The 17,157-nt window shown below is 45.7% G+C and overlaps 1 protein-coding gene across 1 annotated transcript in view; it reads left to right on the forward strand.

Annotated features, from left to right (window-relative positions):
* The window catches only part of ZFAT (zinc finger and AT-hook domain containing), a 166,911-nt gene extending 150,307 nt beyond the window's left edge, over window positions 1–16,604 (forward strand). The window contains exons 15-17 of the mRNA XM_075825704.1: window positions 5,528–5,651; window positions 8,004–8,128; window positions 16,064–16,604. Coding sequence (XP_075681819.1) covers window positions 5,528–5,651; window positions 8,004–8,128; window positions 16,064–16,303 — 489 coding nt within the window. The 3' untranslated portion in view covers window positions 16,304–16,604. The remainder of the gene's footprint in view (window positions 1–5,527; window positions 5,652–8,003; window positions 8,129–16,063) is intronic.
* Window positions 16,605–17,157: the final 553 nt, after the last annotated feature.

A 17,157-nucleotide genomic window follows, 5' to 3' on the forward strand; every position in this document is an offset into this window, starting at 1 on the left:
CGGCTGCGTGTAATAGCCGCCGGCTGCGTGTAACAGCCGTCACCTGCTGTGTATGGAGCGAGCTCAGCCCGTGAGCTCGCTCCATACTTCGCCTCAACCATCATCACGTACAGTTACTTGATTTTGCGTTAAGGGGTTAATATATTTAAAAAAACATAAACAATCACAAATGTAATCCTATACCTTAAAGGGGAACTCTAGTATTAAACATTCTGTGATTAGAAGAAAGCTTTTATGTGCAGGCGTTCCCCTTTAATTCTGCTATTCCATGCTGTTTCTATAGGGAATAGATCTCCGCTTCCTCCCCTTCCATTATCATCCGCGGTTATTTTTCTTAGACACCGAGCTAAACATCAGACAGTTGCACATTGATTATTTTTTTTTCCTTCCATCTTACATTCAGAATCTGAAAATCATTATTATAATGCAGCCGCTAGTTACATTGTAATTGTCACAGATGAAAAATGTAGATCAGATAAGGGGAGTCGCCGATCCCGGGGAAATGTGACATTTCGGCTTTGATGGCCCGAACTTGCTTATTTAACTGTCTGGCTGATTTATTGAAGTCGATTTTAAGCCGCCGTTGGCCTTTGGGAATGGATTCCGTGTTGCTATCTGATGAACATGCAATAAGTCGCTTCATTCTTAAAGGTCTACAGATTTTATTTTGATCGGTGTAATGAGAAAACATCCAGGAGACCGGTGGGGGAACGCGTAAGCATGTTCCCGGTGTTGGGGCGGTGTGACCCGATCGGAGCAGGGCAGGTGATGAATGTTCGGCTTGTCAGGGGGATGTCTAAAAACCGTGATTAATGCGCTGACGTTGCGAGGTGGAAGGAGAACATCAACAATGGCCTGTGTCTTTTATCTAATGTGCCTTTCCTCCTCAATAACATGTGGATATTGACGGAGCGTTTGGCTGTAGTCACGAGACGTTTCCTGTATAAAGAAGGAGCACAACTGAAGGATTGCATCTGCTGCCCATACAAAAAAATGACGTGGCTAAATAGAGAAGCATGAAAACGTTAAAAAACTTTTCAAATTTTGAAAGCACAATAAACTGTCCTCTTTATAAAAGTCTTCTGGTAGGGATCTTTTAAAGTCTTAAAGATTCTATTCTGAGAGATGCGCTTTGGCAGTTACAGGCCCAATGTCTGAGGCTGCACTACTGAGAGATTCTGATGACATTTCCCCACTTAATCTTTGTTGGACGCAGTGTTGTCAAGGAGATTTTGTGTGAATTCAGATCATTAATTACATTGTTGTCTCCACAGCCAAGGTAGATTGGAGGTCCTGATGTAGTTGGGAATTTTTGATCTGCACAAGGTCTGCATTACAATATGGAAACTCTCACTAATGAGAACAGGAAATGTCACCATAATAAGAATAAAGCTGACAGATCCTCTATACTACACCACACAGGAGAGCTCACAGATCCTCTATACAATACCACACAGGAGAGCTGACAGATCCTCCATACTACACCACACAGGAGAACTGACAGATCTTCCATACTACACCACACAGGAGAACTGACAGATCCTCTATACTACACCACACAGGAGAGCTGACAGATCCTCTATACTACACCACACAGGAGAGCTGACAGATCCTCTATACTACACCACACAGGAGAGCTGACAGATCCTCTATACAATACCACACAGGAGAGCTGACAGATCCTCCATACTACACCACACAGGAGAGCTGACTCATCCTCTATACTACACCACACAGGAGAACTGACAGATCCTCTATACTACACCACACAGGAGAGCTCACAGATCCTCTATACTACACCACACAGGAGAACTGACAGATCCTCTATACAATACCACACAGGAGAGCTGACAGATCCTCTATACTATACCACACAGGAGAGCTCACAGATCCTCTATACAATACCACACACGAGAGCTGACAGATCCTCTATACTACACCACACAGGAGAGCTCACAGATCCTCTATACAATACCACACACGAGAGCTGACTGATCCTCTATACTACACCACACAGGAGAGCTAACAGATCCTCTATACTATACCACACAGGAGAGCTGACTGATCCTCTATACTACACAACAGGAGAGCTGACAGCTCCTCTATACTACACCACACAGGAGAGCTGACCGATCCTCTATACTACACCACACAGGAGAGCTGACAGCTCCTCTATACTACACCACACAGGAGAGCTGACAGCTCCTCTATACTACACCACACAGGAGAGCTGACAGCTCCTCTATACTACACCACACAGGAGAGCTGACAGCTCCTCTATACTACACCACACAGGAGAGCTGACAGCTCCTCTATACTACAGCACACAGGAGAGCTGACAGCTCCCCTATACTACACCACACAGGAGAGCTGACAGCTCCTCTATACTACACCACACAGGAGAGCTGACAGCTCCTCTATACTATACCACACAGGGGAGCTGACAGCTCTTCTATACTACACCACACAGGAGAACTGACAGATCCTCTATACTACACCACACAGGAGAACTGACAGCTCCTCTATACTACACCACACAGGAGAGCTGACAGATCCTCTATACTACACCACACAGGAGAACTGACAGCTCCTCTATACTACACCACACAGGAGAGCTGACAGATCCTCTATACTACACCACACAGGAGAACTGACAGCTCCTCTATACTACACCACACAGGAGAACTGACAGCTCCTCTATACTACACCACACAGGAGAGCTGACACATCCTCTATACTACACCACACAGGAGAGCTGACCGCTCCTATATACTACACCACACAGGAGAACTGACAGATCCTCTATACTACACCACACAGGAGAGCTGACAGATCCTCTATACTACACCACACAGGAGAACTGACAGCTCCTCTATACTACACCACACAGGAGAACTGACAGCTCCTCTATACTACACCACACAGGAGAGCTGACCGCTCCTCTATACTACACCACACAGGAGAGCTGACAGATCCTCTATACTACACCACACAGGAGAGCTGACCGCTCCTATATACTACACCACACAGGAGAACTGACAGATCCTCTATACTACACCACACAGGAGAACTGACAGATCCTCTATACTACACCACACAGGAGAGCTGACCGCTCCTATATACTACACCACACAGGAGAGCTGACAGATCCTCTATACTACACCACACAGGAGAGCTGACAGATCATCTATATACCACACAGGAGAGCTGACAGCTCCTCTATACTACACCACACAGGAGAGCTGACAGATCCTCTATATACCACACAGGAGAGCTGACAGCTCCTCTATACTACACCACACAAGAGAGCTGACAGATCCTCTATACTACACCACACAGGAGAGCTGACAGATCCTCTATACTACACCACACAGGAGAGCTGACAGAACCTCTATACTACACCACACAGGAGAGCAGACAGCTCCTCTATACTACACCACACAGGAGAGCTGCCATATCCTCTCTACTACACCACACAGGAGAGCTGACAGATCCTCTACACTACACCACACAGGAGAGCTGACAGATCCTCTATACTACACCACACAGGAGAACTGACAGCTCCTCTATACTACACCACACAGGAGAGCTGACCGCTTCTCTATACTACACCACACAGGAGAGCTGACAGATCCTCTATACTACACCACACAGGAGAGCTGACAGCTCCTCTATACTACACCACACAGGACAGCTGACAGCTCCTCTATACTACACCACACAGGAGAGCTGACAGCTTCTCTATACTACACCACACAGGAGAGCCGACAGCTCCTCTATACTACACCACACAGGAGAGCTGACAGCTCCTCTATACTACACCACACAGGAGAACTGACAGCTCCTCTATACTACACCACACAGGAGAGCTGACCGCTACTCTATACTACACCACACAGGAGAGCTGACAGATCCTCTATACTACACCACACAGGAGAACTGACAGCTCCTCTATACTACACCACACAGGAGAGCCGACAGATCCTCTATACTACACCACACAGGAGAACTGACAGCTCCTCTATACTACACCACACAGGAGAGCTGACAGATCCTCTATACTACACCACACAGGAGAGCTGACAGATCCTCTATACTACACCACACAGGAGAGCTGACAGCTTCTCTATACTACACCACACAGGAGATCTGACAGATCCTCTATACTACACCACACAGGAGAGCTGACAGATCCTCTATACTACACCACACAGGAGAGCTGACAGCTTCTCTATACTACACCACACAGGAGAGCGGACAGGTCTTCTATACTACACCACACAGGAGATCTGACAGCTCCTCTATACTACACCACACAGGAGAGCTGACAGATCCTCTATACTACACCACACAGGAGAACTGACAGCTCCTCTATACTACACCACACAGGAGAGCTGACCGCTTCTCTATACTACACCACACAGGAGAGCTGACAGATCCTCTATACTACACCACACAGGAGAGCTGACAGCTCCTCTATACTACACCACACAGGACAGCTGACAGCTCCTCTATACTACACCACACAGGAGAGCTGACAGCTTCTCTATACTACACCACACAGGAGAGCCGACAGCTCCTCTATACTACACCACACAGGAGAGCTGACAGCTCCTCTATACTACACCACACAGGAGAACTGACAGCTCCTCTATACTACACCACACAGGAGAGCTGACCGCTACTCTATACTACACCACACAGGAGAGCTGACAGATCCTCTATACTACACCACACAGGAGAACTGACAGCTCCTCTATACTACACCACACAGGAGAGCCGACAGATCCTCTATACTACACCACACAGGAGAACTGACAGCTCCTCTATACTACACCACACAGGAGAGCTGACAGATCCTCTATACTACACCACACAGGAGAGCTGACAGATCCTCTATACTACACCACACAGGAGAGCTGACAGCTTCTCTATACTACACCACACAGGAGATCTGACAGATCCTCTATACTACACCACACAGGAGAGCTGACCGATCCTCTATACTACACCACACAGGAGAGCTGACAGCTTCTCTATACTACACCACACAGGAGAGCGGACAGGTCTTCTATACTACACCACACAGGAGATCTGACAGCTCCCCTATACTACACCACACAGGAGAACTGACAGAAACTGTTTAAAGAACGATCTTTGCAAAACTGTTCTGCCTTGTGCAGGGCCCCTGGAGGCGGCGGGTGGAGCATGACACAGGGATTCCAAGAACACCAAAGAGAGAATTATTGTTTCATTCTTAGCTGTATTGCTGCAGTATTTCTATAACTCTCTATATATGATTATTCTTATTATTAGCTTTTCCATGTTTGTAAGAAACTTGCTACGAGTTCTGATGTGTTTTCTCACTGGGAATAATTGCGACCGTGTTTCTTGTGTGGCAATACTGTAAGAGCCATTATCCTCTAAACTACAGTACAAATAATGATTCCCCCCACCCCATACACATTGTCATCTCTGCAGCACATCTCATCTTGTCTCCTTCTTATTTTTTTTGTATGGCGTTCAGCCTTCGGATGTGACCGAGGAGGTCTCTACCCAGTTCCTTCATATCGCTGAAGCCGCAGCAGATGTTCAGGGAACGCAGACAGCTGTTGCCGCTCTCCAGGATCTCCGCTATACATCGGAAACCAGTAAGTGGAGCGTGAAGTTCTGTCTTCCTGAGTAGACGAATGAATACTAAAGAGCCAGCAAGTAAATAAAGTTTCTGAATTTTACTATCAGTTTAAATGAACAGACATCTACTGTGTGTGGTTAGCATACAGTGGAAGGGTTTAGGCTCTGTTCACATTTGCCTTCGAGCCTCTGTCGCAAACTTTGGCAGATTTCATAGGTGATTTTTCCATTGGGTTACGCTGGTATAAGTAGTACCACTAATATGGCACTGCTTCATCGCTTCCATTAAAAACTGAAGCCACGATGCAGATGTTCATAGAGCCTTAGTGAAGCTTCATGTGACCGCGGGTTTAGTAAGATTGTTATATCGTGAATGCCAGCACTACACCCTACAAGTATTAAAGGGGTATACCTATCGAAGGCGTTTATGGCATATCCACGGGATATGCTATAAATGTCCTGATAGGTGCGGATCCCATCTCTAGTGCCCCCCTCTATGTCCAGATTGACCTGACCCTTTTCCTGCCTTGTTAGGCAGCCGCCTCATCCATGAAGAAAAACCCTGTCTATATGCCCCATTGATACATACAGATTTCTTTAGCTATGTTCACACGGGGTATTTTGCAGGAGGAATATCTGCCTCAAAATTCCGTTTGGAAGTTTGAGGCAGATATTCCTCTCCCTGCACGCCGATTTTCGCGGAGTTTTTCGCGCCGTTTTTTGCCCGCGGCCATTGAGCGCCGCGGGCATAAAACAGCGCGAAATACGCTTTCTCTGCCTCCCATTGAAGTCAATGGGAGGTCAGAGGCGGAAGCGCCCGAAGATAGGGCATGTCGCTTCTTTTTCCCGCGAGGCAGTTTTACTGCTCGCGGGAAAAAGCCGCCGACGCCTCCCATTGAAATCAATGGGAGGCATCTTCGGGCCGTTTTTGCCGAGTTTTGCGACGCGGTTTCCGCGTCAAAAATCTCGGCAAAATACCCTGTGTGAACATAGCCTTAAACAGAACTAAGAGCCACTCTGCATACTATTTCCAAACTTGTTTCATTCAGGATTCTTTGACTGGCTCTGTGAGGGACTTTCCACCACTTCAGACCTAGTAAGACAAAGGTTTAATTACATGCAGCTGATTGGTTGGATGTAATTTAGTCGCTGATCGCTCCCCCTAAGGTTGTGCTTGGACTTACCGCTGGGAGAGGGGCAGAGAGAGCTGCTTCAAATAATTAAAATTGATTTAAGCAATGTGAACACATATAGTGTTTATACATGATCATATAGTCAAGTCAGCCTTTTGCCATTGTGCATGAGGGTTGGGAAGAAAGTCAGAGATCTATTTAAAGCTGCTTATTGAGCACATGTAGGGCTGTACAATATCCGGCTCCCTCGACCTAATGCAGATGGCAAAATTTGTCAGGAGTTGGATTTTAGACTATTAAAGACTCCAGTAGACAAGGTAGCTGAGCTGGAGTCACGGAGCATAGCCTGATAATCCAGGACATAATCTTTATCTCTTCATTTTTGACAAGTTCAAGAGTTTTCCAAAGTCTTTAATGTCAAATTGTGTTAACTCTAAAAGCAATGTCACCAAAAAAGACCCCTTTAAAGCTCCTAAACCTCGCCAAAGGCAAACCACAAACATGTGACATCTATTCACCCAATGGCAGACAAATGGATTATTGGACGGATCAGTTCACGCATTTCTAATCACCAGGTTGGGTTAAACCATCTCGTCGGCCTATGTGACGCACTACATTGCAGAACCCCAAACCCCAGCTAGATGAGTGTGATTTACCGATTACCCTTAAAAATGTAATCTGACCAAAAACAAATGTAGCAGAGTTGAATTTGTCACTTAGATGTTTGTGGCTGCATTATGGCATTTGATTTGAGATAATGCTGTAAGTTTATTGATCTATGTAAACCTCACATTACGCATTAGGATATCGCCAACAAACTCAGCACTGCTACATCTTGGTATAGGTAATGTGCTTCCCCATCTTGATTCGTTCACTGCGATGCATATGGAGATGCAGCTTAATTTCTGAGCATTATTTAGTTTCATCTCCGCAAATTACTCTGCAGAAGCTTTGTTTATCAGCAGAGCTGCAGATGGTCACACAGATGGCGGCCTTAGAGAAAGCGTACACAACGCAAAAAAAACGAAAAGACAACATTATAAAACTCCTCAGCACACAATCCTTTCATATCATTAATTATGTATATTTAATATTTTCCGACGAGCCGTGTTTATTTACAGCGTTCTCTAGATTGGCAATCATCGTTTCGTGAAAGTCATAAAAGGGCGCGGAGAACGTTACCAAGCGTTGTTACCGCGCCTCCGGATAACTTGTACTTATTGATTTTCTGATAAGGTGAGAAGCTCGACCCCACAGCTGTAAACATACTCCAGCAGATCATCGAGTTTGGGACGGAATCCCACGACGCTGTCGCCTCGGTGGTTGCCATGGCTCCCGGAACTGTAACGGTGGTGGAACAGGTGAGGCCATTGTTTACACAGCAGGACAATATGGAAGTTCGTGCGCTATGCATTAAAGGAGTTGTCCACTTCCAGACAACTGATGACCTATCCACCGGATAGGTCATCAGTATATCATCAGTGCGCGTCTGATACCCAGACCCCGCACCGATCAGCCGCTCCGGTGGCCTGCGGGCACCGGATGTTATTGCCCATTATGCTATGTACGGAGCCGGAAACTATTGGTTCCGTAAATAGCATGGCGGCCGTACTGCAGCTTTGCTCCTATTCACTTGAATACTGCCTATCGGCCGCTATTCCGTGACCGCAGCCAACTTCTTCTGGTATGGACGTCCGTTGCCTAGAGGCAGCCGGTGCGGGGTCCAGGTGTCGGACCCCCACAGATCATGTACTGATGACCTATCTGGTGGATAGGTCATCAGTTGTCCGGCAGTGGACAACACCTTTAAGTGGACTTCTCGCTCTGAATTGGTTTAATTGGTACTTTCTATAAATAAAGGGGTTGCTGGTTTAGGTTATACATTTTAAAATAGTCTATTGGGGAATTTTTGTGGGTATCCCCATTAAGAGACTGTTATCTATTAGCCAGAGAGTGGCTATAAAGAGTGTCTGTCTCGCTGGTGGACTCTCATGTCCTTTCATTACACAAACCGCGCATTGATTTCAATAAAAACTGTGTAATGCTTAATTTCCCCTGTGGGGGCACTGCAGGGAAATGGAACACTTGCTGCTGGATTCCCCCACAAATCCTTCTAACATAAAAGGATTGTCCCTTGCTGTTACAAAGGTAAAAAGTATTGGGGGTTTGCCACTTTTGGAGCATTAGGGGGAAACTAAACTTTTAAAAAACTTTTGACATGTCAAAGCGACATGTTAGAAGTTTTGATCGATGGGGTTTCGGGCACTGAGACCTCCACCGATTTCGAAAATGAAGTGGCAGAAGCGCTTGGGTGAAAGCTGATCCAGCGGTGTATGGGCTCATAAACTTTCTATTGAGCCCGTACGCTGCTTCGAGGAAAGCCAATCCAGAACTAAACGGCACAGCGCTCACAGGAACGCTTCGGTCACTTAGTTTTAGTGATTGGCGGGAGTCTAAGTGCTCGGACCCCCACGGATCAAAACTTCCGATATGTCAGAAGTTTTTTAAAAAGTTTAGTTACACTTTGACGGACTTTGTTCTGGCTCCATGTTATATCAAGTGTCCGGGTAATGTCGCCATGGGTGCATCTAGTGATGGTACGGTGTGGAAATCTGGGATATATCTATGGTCCCCCCCGATACTGCAAAGTCTGTGATTGTCTCTATTAGGGGTGCTATACTGATTTGATTACAGGTATTAACCCCTTGGGTCTAACACTGCGTTATCATCTCGATAATGTAACAGATTCTCCAAAACTGAAACCTGCAAACCTAAGAAAAAATGTCATGTGGGATTTGCTGCTGCAGATTGTTCATTTTCGACTATCCATTTACTATAAAGATTGGGATATAGTTTTGATCTTAACCCTTTCACAGCCTCGATAATTTTCACACTTTTGACATACACAAAAATAAAACCTGAACTCTAAAATAATCTCCGTTGTAGTTCATCCCAAAGGTATTGGATGGGGTTGAGGTCGGGGCTCTGTGCGGCCAGTCAAGTTCTTCCACATCAAACTCTCCCAAAAAACCACCCACTACCCACCATGTCTTTATGGACCTTGTGCTCTGGGGCGCAGTCCTGAGGATCAGATAATGGCCGGACCCCAAACTGTTCCCACAAGGTTGGAAGCTACAAATGTCCAGAATGTCTTGTATGATGAAGAATTCAGATTCCCCTTCACTGGAACTAAGGAACCGACCCCAGAAAAACACCCCATATCATTACCCGCCCCCACCAAACCTTACAGCGGGCACAATGTAGTTAGGCAGGTTATGTTCTCCTGGCATTCACCAAACTCATCCATCAGACCCCAGACAGAGAAGCGTCACTCCACAGAACACGCCAGATAGAGAAGCGTCACTCCACAGAACACGTCATATAGAGAAGTGTCACTCCACAGAACACGTCATATAAAGAAGTGTCACTCCACAGAACACGTCACATAGAGAAGCGTCACTCCACAGAACACGCCACATAGAGAAACGTCACTCCACAGAACACGTCACATAGAGAAGCGTCACTCCACAGAACACGTCACATAGAGAAGCGTCACTCCACAGAACACGCCAGATAGAGAAGCGTCACTCCACAGAACACGTCACATAGAGAATTGTCACTCCACAGAACACGTCACATAGAGAAGCGTCACTCCACAGAACACGTCGCATAGAGAAGCGTCACTCCACAGAACACTTCGCATAGAGAAGCGTCACTCCACAGAACACTTCGCATAGAGAAGCGTCACTCCACAGAACACTTCGCATAGAGAAGCGTCACTCCACAGAACACGTCATATAGAGAAGCGTCACTCCACAGAACACGTCATATAGAGAAGCGTCACTCCACAGAACACGTCATATAAAGAAGCGTCACTCCACAGAACACGTCAAATAGAGAAGCGTCACTCCACAGAACACGCCATATAGAAGCGTCACTCCACAGAACACGTCATATAGAGAAGCGTCACTCCACAGAACACGTCACATAGAGAAGCGTCACTCCAGAGACCACGCCAGATAGAGAAGCGTCACTCCAGAGACCACGCCAGATAGAGAAGCGTCACTCCACAGAACACGTCACATAGAGAAGCGTCACTCCACAGAACACGTCACATAGAGAAGCGTCACTCCACAGAACACGTCACATAGAGAAGCGTCACTCCACAGAACCCGTCACATAGAGAAGCGTCACTCCACAGAACACGTCACATAGAGAAGCGTCACTCCACAGAACACGTCACATAGAGAAGCGTCACTCCACAGAACACGTCACATAGAGAAGCGTCACTCCACAGAACACGTCACATAGAGAAGCGTCACTCCACAGAACACGTCACATAGAGAAGCGTCACTCCACAGAACACGTCACATAGAGAAGCGTCACTCCACAGAACACGTCACATAGAGAAGCGTCACTCCACAGAACACGTCACATAGAGAAGCGTCACTCCACAGAACACGTCACATAGAGAAGCGTCACTCCACAGAACACGTCACATAGAGAAGCGTCACTCCACAGAACACGTCACATAGAGAAGCGTCACTCCACAGAACACGTCACATAGAGAAGCGTCACTCCACAGAACACGTCACATAGAGAAGCGTCACTCCACAGAACACGCCACATAGAGAAGCGTCACTCCACAGAACACGCCACATAGAGAAGCGTCACTCCACAGAACACGTCACATAGAGAAGCGTCACTCCACAGAACACGTCAGATAGAGAAGCGTCACTCCAGAGAACACGTCACATAGAGAAGCGTCACTCCACAGAACACATCACATAGAGAAGCGTCACTCCACAGAACACGTCACATAGAGAAGCGTCACTCTACAGAATACGTCACATAGAGAAGCGTCACTCCACAGAACACGTCACATAGAGAAGCGTCACTCCACAGAACACGCCACATAGAGAAGCGTCACTCCACAGAACACGCCACATAGAGAAGCGTCACTCCACAGAACACGTCACATAGAGAAGCGTCACTCCACAGAACACGTCAGATAGAGAAGCGTCACTCCAGAGACCACGCCAGATAGAGAAGCGTCACTCCACAGAACACGTTTCCACAGCTCCAGAGTCCAGTGGCGGCGGCTTTACATCCCTGGGACTGAAGGAGACATCTGAATACAATTGTTAAGAGCTGTGTCCTGATCCTTTTCTCCATATAGTGCATGTATCTGTGTGTGTGTGTGTGTGTGTATATAGTGTATACTCCGTGTATCTCGCACTAGGAATGTTTGGTCTCCTCCACGTGTTGATCTTCTTCTTTTAAAAGCAAAATCTACACATCCTTGGAGTCTCCTTGAGGCGATCATGGCATTTGTCGTCCTCCCACTATACTCTCTGCTGTGCAGTGTGGTAGGTGTGCCTGAGGGAAGCGCCGCCGTTCTTCACCTTTATCTTCAGCTGCCGTAATGAAGGGACATTCTCGGTCTAATCCGAATCAATATTCGTTCTAGGGGGTGAACTTCATGACCTGGCTTTGGATTTCTTCTTTGTCGCATATTCCATGGCTATTGACAACTGTTCTCAAAAATATCACTACCTGGAGCCTTTTTAGAAGGGATCTGTAAGCAGATGTAGCAGAGCTGATACGGTTTCCCTGGGGCCACAGTATGATAACTGTCAGGATGGGGGATGCCGAAGGTTGCCTGCCATCCAAGGGAAACACCCCCCCCCCCCCCCCCCCCGCCCCCAAGTTTTGGGTGGAAATGCTCTTTATTCCCTTAAGGACCAAGTCTATTTTGACATTTATGACCGCAGGAAAGTTATCTTTTTGTTGCAATGCTGCATTCAGAAAGCCAGACGTCGGATTTGCCCACTGAAGTGAATGGGTCCTTGACACCCGATAGGTTTCAATCGAATGGCATGAAAAACTGTGCAAGAGACCTTCGACCTTGCCTTTGGCACGACCTAATAGGCAAATAGCCGTGACAGCCGTATCCTCCTATTGGTTTCTCCACAATCGTGTCATAGGGCACTGATGGGGTGACAGAGGAAGCCCCTTTCCTCTGTAGCCACTCAGAATTTGTCTTCGCTATTGACCACGGCATCTAAAAGGTAAAGCGGACAGAATCTGAGTTACTCCTGTGCCCGTCCCATCCACTGGACGTACCATTACATCCCATTGCGGCCCGAAAGACCACTATTAGAAAGTAATGGAACAGTCTAAATGCAGGAAGGGGTTAAAGCCACTCTTCTAAGTCTAGGTTACCAAGAGTGCCCCCCCGGCTGTACACGTTAGTTACACTTTTTTGAAACCAGTAATTCTTTCACTTTGGTCATTTTATTTTTGACCTACGCAGTGAACCTTGTATGTTCATCCCTCCCCAGATCCATCGCCGTCCAGCTATGTTATTATGCACTGTACGCTGCTCGCTCGTGTCAAGCCGCGCAAGGAGATTGCTACAATAATGCCGTAATAACCGTGTGTGTCGGTGGAAATCGATGATGGCAACGGCTCCCGCCCCCCGTCACTTTGACTTTCGCACATTTTGCATGGAATTCTCAGTAATAACCTGAACTCTTGTAGATCTAGGGGCACGTTTATAAAAAGTCTAGTTTTGGCCACCGTTTTCTGCCAAGAGTTGTGCCTTGTGGTATTTAGTGGCAGTGCGGCCCTATAGAAAACCCTTTTACAGGGCGCAACCTCGGATCGGCTGGCCAACGATTGGTTGGCTTGAAAATTATTGCACGTGTTTTATCAACTTGGCGCAGGTCGGCAGCAAATAATTCCACATCCAAATACTATAAAATGTTAACCACAAGGAGAACATGCCAAAAATGGTGGCCAAGAAACTCGATCATGGTAGTCCCACCTTAACCCTAAATATAAGGTTTTCGTCTGAAGTCAGGGATTCTGGTGATTTTGTAGAGATCTATGCGTGACAACCTAAAAGCAACTATGAACTCTACACCTCCTGAACTTTTATTTTTCTGAGAATATTACGCTTTAATGCAAAATTCCATGAAGGCGCCATTGAGTGAAAATTGCTGGGTGACCTTTTCACAATGTGCCAGGTGTCTATTTTTAGAAAATATATGGGTAGGGGGGTGAAATAATTCAAGTTTTATTTGTGTATGTCAAAAGTCTGAAAATTGCCCCCGGCAGCAAAAGGGTTAAAGTAGTAAACATTCAGCTACATAGACTGAAAAATAAGCCATTCAAGTCCTGTAATGAGGAGAGATTAAAGGGGGTTTCCAATATTCAATATTTATCACCTATCCGCAGGTCAGGTGATCAATATCTAATCAGTGGGGGCCCGACTGCTAAGACCTCCACCGTTCACGAGAACGGGCTTACCATGCTGTTCATGGGAGCCCCGTAGGTATGGAGCGGTACTGCACATACTCGACATCTATCCATTCGGTTCTATGGGGCTGTCGAAGATCATGCTCGGGAGCCCCCTATAAATGAATGTGGCGGTGGCCGAGCATGCACAGTACCACTCCATTCATATGAAGTACCTAGGAACGGCAAGGTAAAACCCGTTCTCGTGATCGGTGGGGGTCTCCGCAGTCGGACCACTACCGATCAGATATTGATCACCTATCCTGTGGATAGGTGATCAATAATGATCATGGGGAAACCCCTTTAAGAAAAAAAATATAGCAACGTCTTGAAGACCTAAAAAGGGGTTAACTCAAGCACACCTTAAAAAAATCAAGAAAGTTTTTGGGTTTTTTATCCACTGTTTTAACTTTGTTCTTTCTAAACACCAGTGTAAACCAAATTTCTAAAAAATTGCTCGTTTTTGCTTTTCCTACCAACTGAATTTCCAGTAAAATGCCAGCCTTGTTTTGCCGTAACCCAGGGGTATGATCTTCAGCAGCAGCTTTCATATTTTCATTTAAACGCAAGACTGGTATCAAACCAGAGCAGAGATGCCAACTAAGGGAATTGAAGCTGGCATCTTCGCTCATTTAACGGCTGGGATCACTCTCTCTATTATTCAGCGGAGGGGACTCAGCCCGCGGCTGTTCTATAAGAATGTAAATGAGAATGTTCAGAAGTGTGAGATGATGTAAACACCGACTTTGAAATGCAAATCCTCCTACAGAATTGTGATTTATCATACTCGAAAAGAAGAAATATGGATCGTTGTTGTAGAACTGACATTTGAAGCGCGGCAAATGCAGTAAAAAAAAAAACGTAATGATTGATATTTTTATGGAATAAATACGGAAAATGGGATCGGTCCCTTGTGAAAATAGTCAATCGGGACGAAATCTAAGGGAAAGAACATTTGCTAGATAGACTCTGTAGAACTTCTGGTGGCATCTACTGAGACAAAGCACTGACCCTTCCATACCCGACACCTCCGTCCATGGACGAAGAACCTACTGGTCCCCAAGGCCAAAGTGTGGGTTATAAATTAAGTTGGGGGTTATTTTTTTTTAAATGCTGTTTTATGTAGGTAGGTAAAGTAGGAACCGGTAGGTGAGCCATGGACTCCCCAATGAAGGCTTCCTTCAAAGCATGACCAGCCAAAGGAGAGAAAATCCCTCGAGGGTGTCACCCCAAATCCTCCAAAAGCATGCTAGGCACCTAATGGGTGGAAGACTCTATATGGATGTCCTTGATCCTTCCAGAGGGACTCCAACAGGTCGTAATTTACAGGATTTCTTTCATGTTTCACAGATGGTCACTCTTTGGGATCTCCTCAAATCTTCTCCTGTTGGAGGTTCTTGAGGACTGACATTAAGGAACACTGGCCTATAGGTTAGCGAGCGCGTCTCTTCCGTGGGGTTCGCTCTGTTTTTAAAGAGCGTGACATCTCTAGTTTTGGTAATGTAGAATTGGGATAAAATTTGTAAATCCTAGACATTAGATTAAGACTTGGATCCAAGATTAGTAAAAATTTTATTTTTTATGCTATGTGGAGTCACTAAGACCCTTGTTCAGACCCTTGTTCAGATCTTTGTTCAAATTAAGAAAATTAACTCATTGATTTTTGAGGTCCCAGAATGATGGTACAGTGACACTCTCTGTCCAAAAAGCATATGATATGAAATATATTATGGTAGATCTATAGTAATGCCGCACCAATTGTTACTAGGGGGACAAAACAAGGACACGCTGACACTTGGAGTAACAGAATTACGACACACTGCCACTTGGGGTAATAGAACCAGAACACATTGACTATTTTGGTCATAGAACAATGTTATTGACAATTGTGGTCCTGGGAACAATGTTGGTGTAATTGTCTATGGTTGTCACCTTCCATACAGTATGTACTAATGAACGTTGTGGTTTGTGATGTTATTTAAATCTCTTACCAGGTGACTGAAGAAGAGCGCTCAGCCAATCACACCGTAATGATACAGGAAGCTCTACAACAAGCCTCGGTGGGGTTGGGAGAACAGCACCACCTGGTGGTTTCTTCAGATGACGTTGAAGGGATTGAAACGGTCACTGTGTATACACAAGGAGAAGAGACCTCGGAGTTCATCGTATACGTACAGGAAGCAATGCAGCCCGTGACCGATGGTACAATGGAGCACATCCTACAAGAAATCTAACATTGCCCACAGAATGTGTCCATAGACTTACTCTTACGCTGTAGTTAAAATCTCTCCCGAAATAATTTCTCCCGGTGAGCCTTACATGTAGACACCTCCGGGAGAGATCAGGTAAAGAACCTTTATCCTAGACACAACTTGGCCATCAGCAACTACTTAATGACTACCCCAAAGACCATTCTTATCTAGGTTGGAAATGAAGCTTTTCCTTTTTTTTTTTTCTTTTTTTTGAGCAATAACTGTAAAAATGTTTTTAGTTGATTCCAGAGAATGTTTACATAGAATAAACTGTTGTGTTCTGCTGGGAGTGGAGTCTCTGAATTCAATACATTTTTCCGTACTATTCTTTTTCCCAGATATATCTACACACTCAAGTGAATAAAGGGAAGTTTCCGCGGTCAAAGTTGGCTCCATGTTTATGGTACCATATGTTACTTAAAGGGGTGATCTCTGGATAGAAATTAGTGGGATATCGCTAGGATATGCCACCAAGTCCTCATCTACTCGTATGTAGGTCTGACCCCTTCCAATGGCCTGAATGAAGTGGCAGCGGCACTAGGAAAGTTCTTTGTCACGTTTAGCTTTTTTCGGAGGCCACTTGATTGGCCCATTTAGTGAATGACTGACCTAACCGTTAAAAGCCAAGAGGAGACAAAGTGGCACGGTGCCTTCCTAGCGCTTCTGCCTCTTTGTTGCATTCAGGGAGTATAACAGCGGTCGGACCACTGGCATATCGTAGTGTTATGCCACCAATGTGTCTCCTGAGACAACCCATTTAAAGAAGACAGTTGTAAATCAGAAGCTAGAGCAGCCGTCATAGTTTGGTTATTCTTTTCTATTTACTATTGCTCTTT

The sequence above is a fragment of the Rhinoderma darwinii genome, chromosome 5, assembly GCF_050947455.1.
Source record: "Rhinoderma darwinii isolate aRhiDar2 chromosome 5, aRhiDar2.hap1, whole genome shotgun sequence".
NCBI classification, from domain to species: domain Eukaryota; kingdom Metazoa; phylum Chordata; class Amphibia; order Anura; family Rhinodermatidae; genus Rhinoderma; species Rhinoderma darwinii.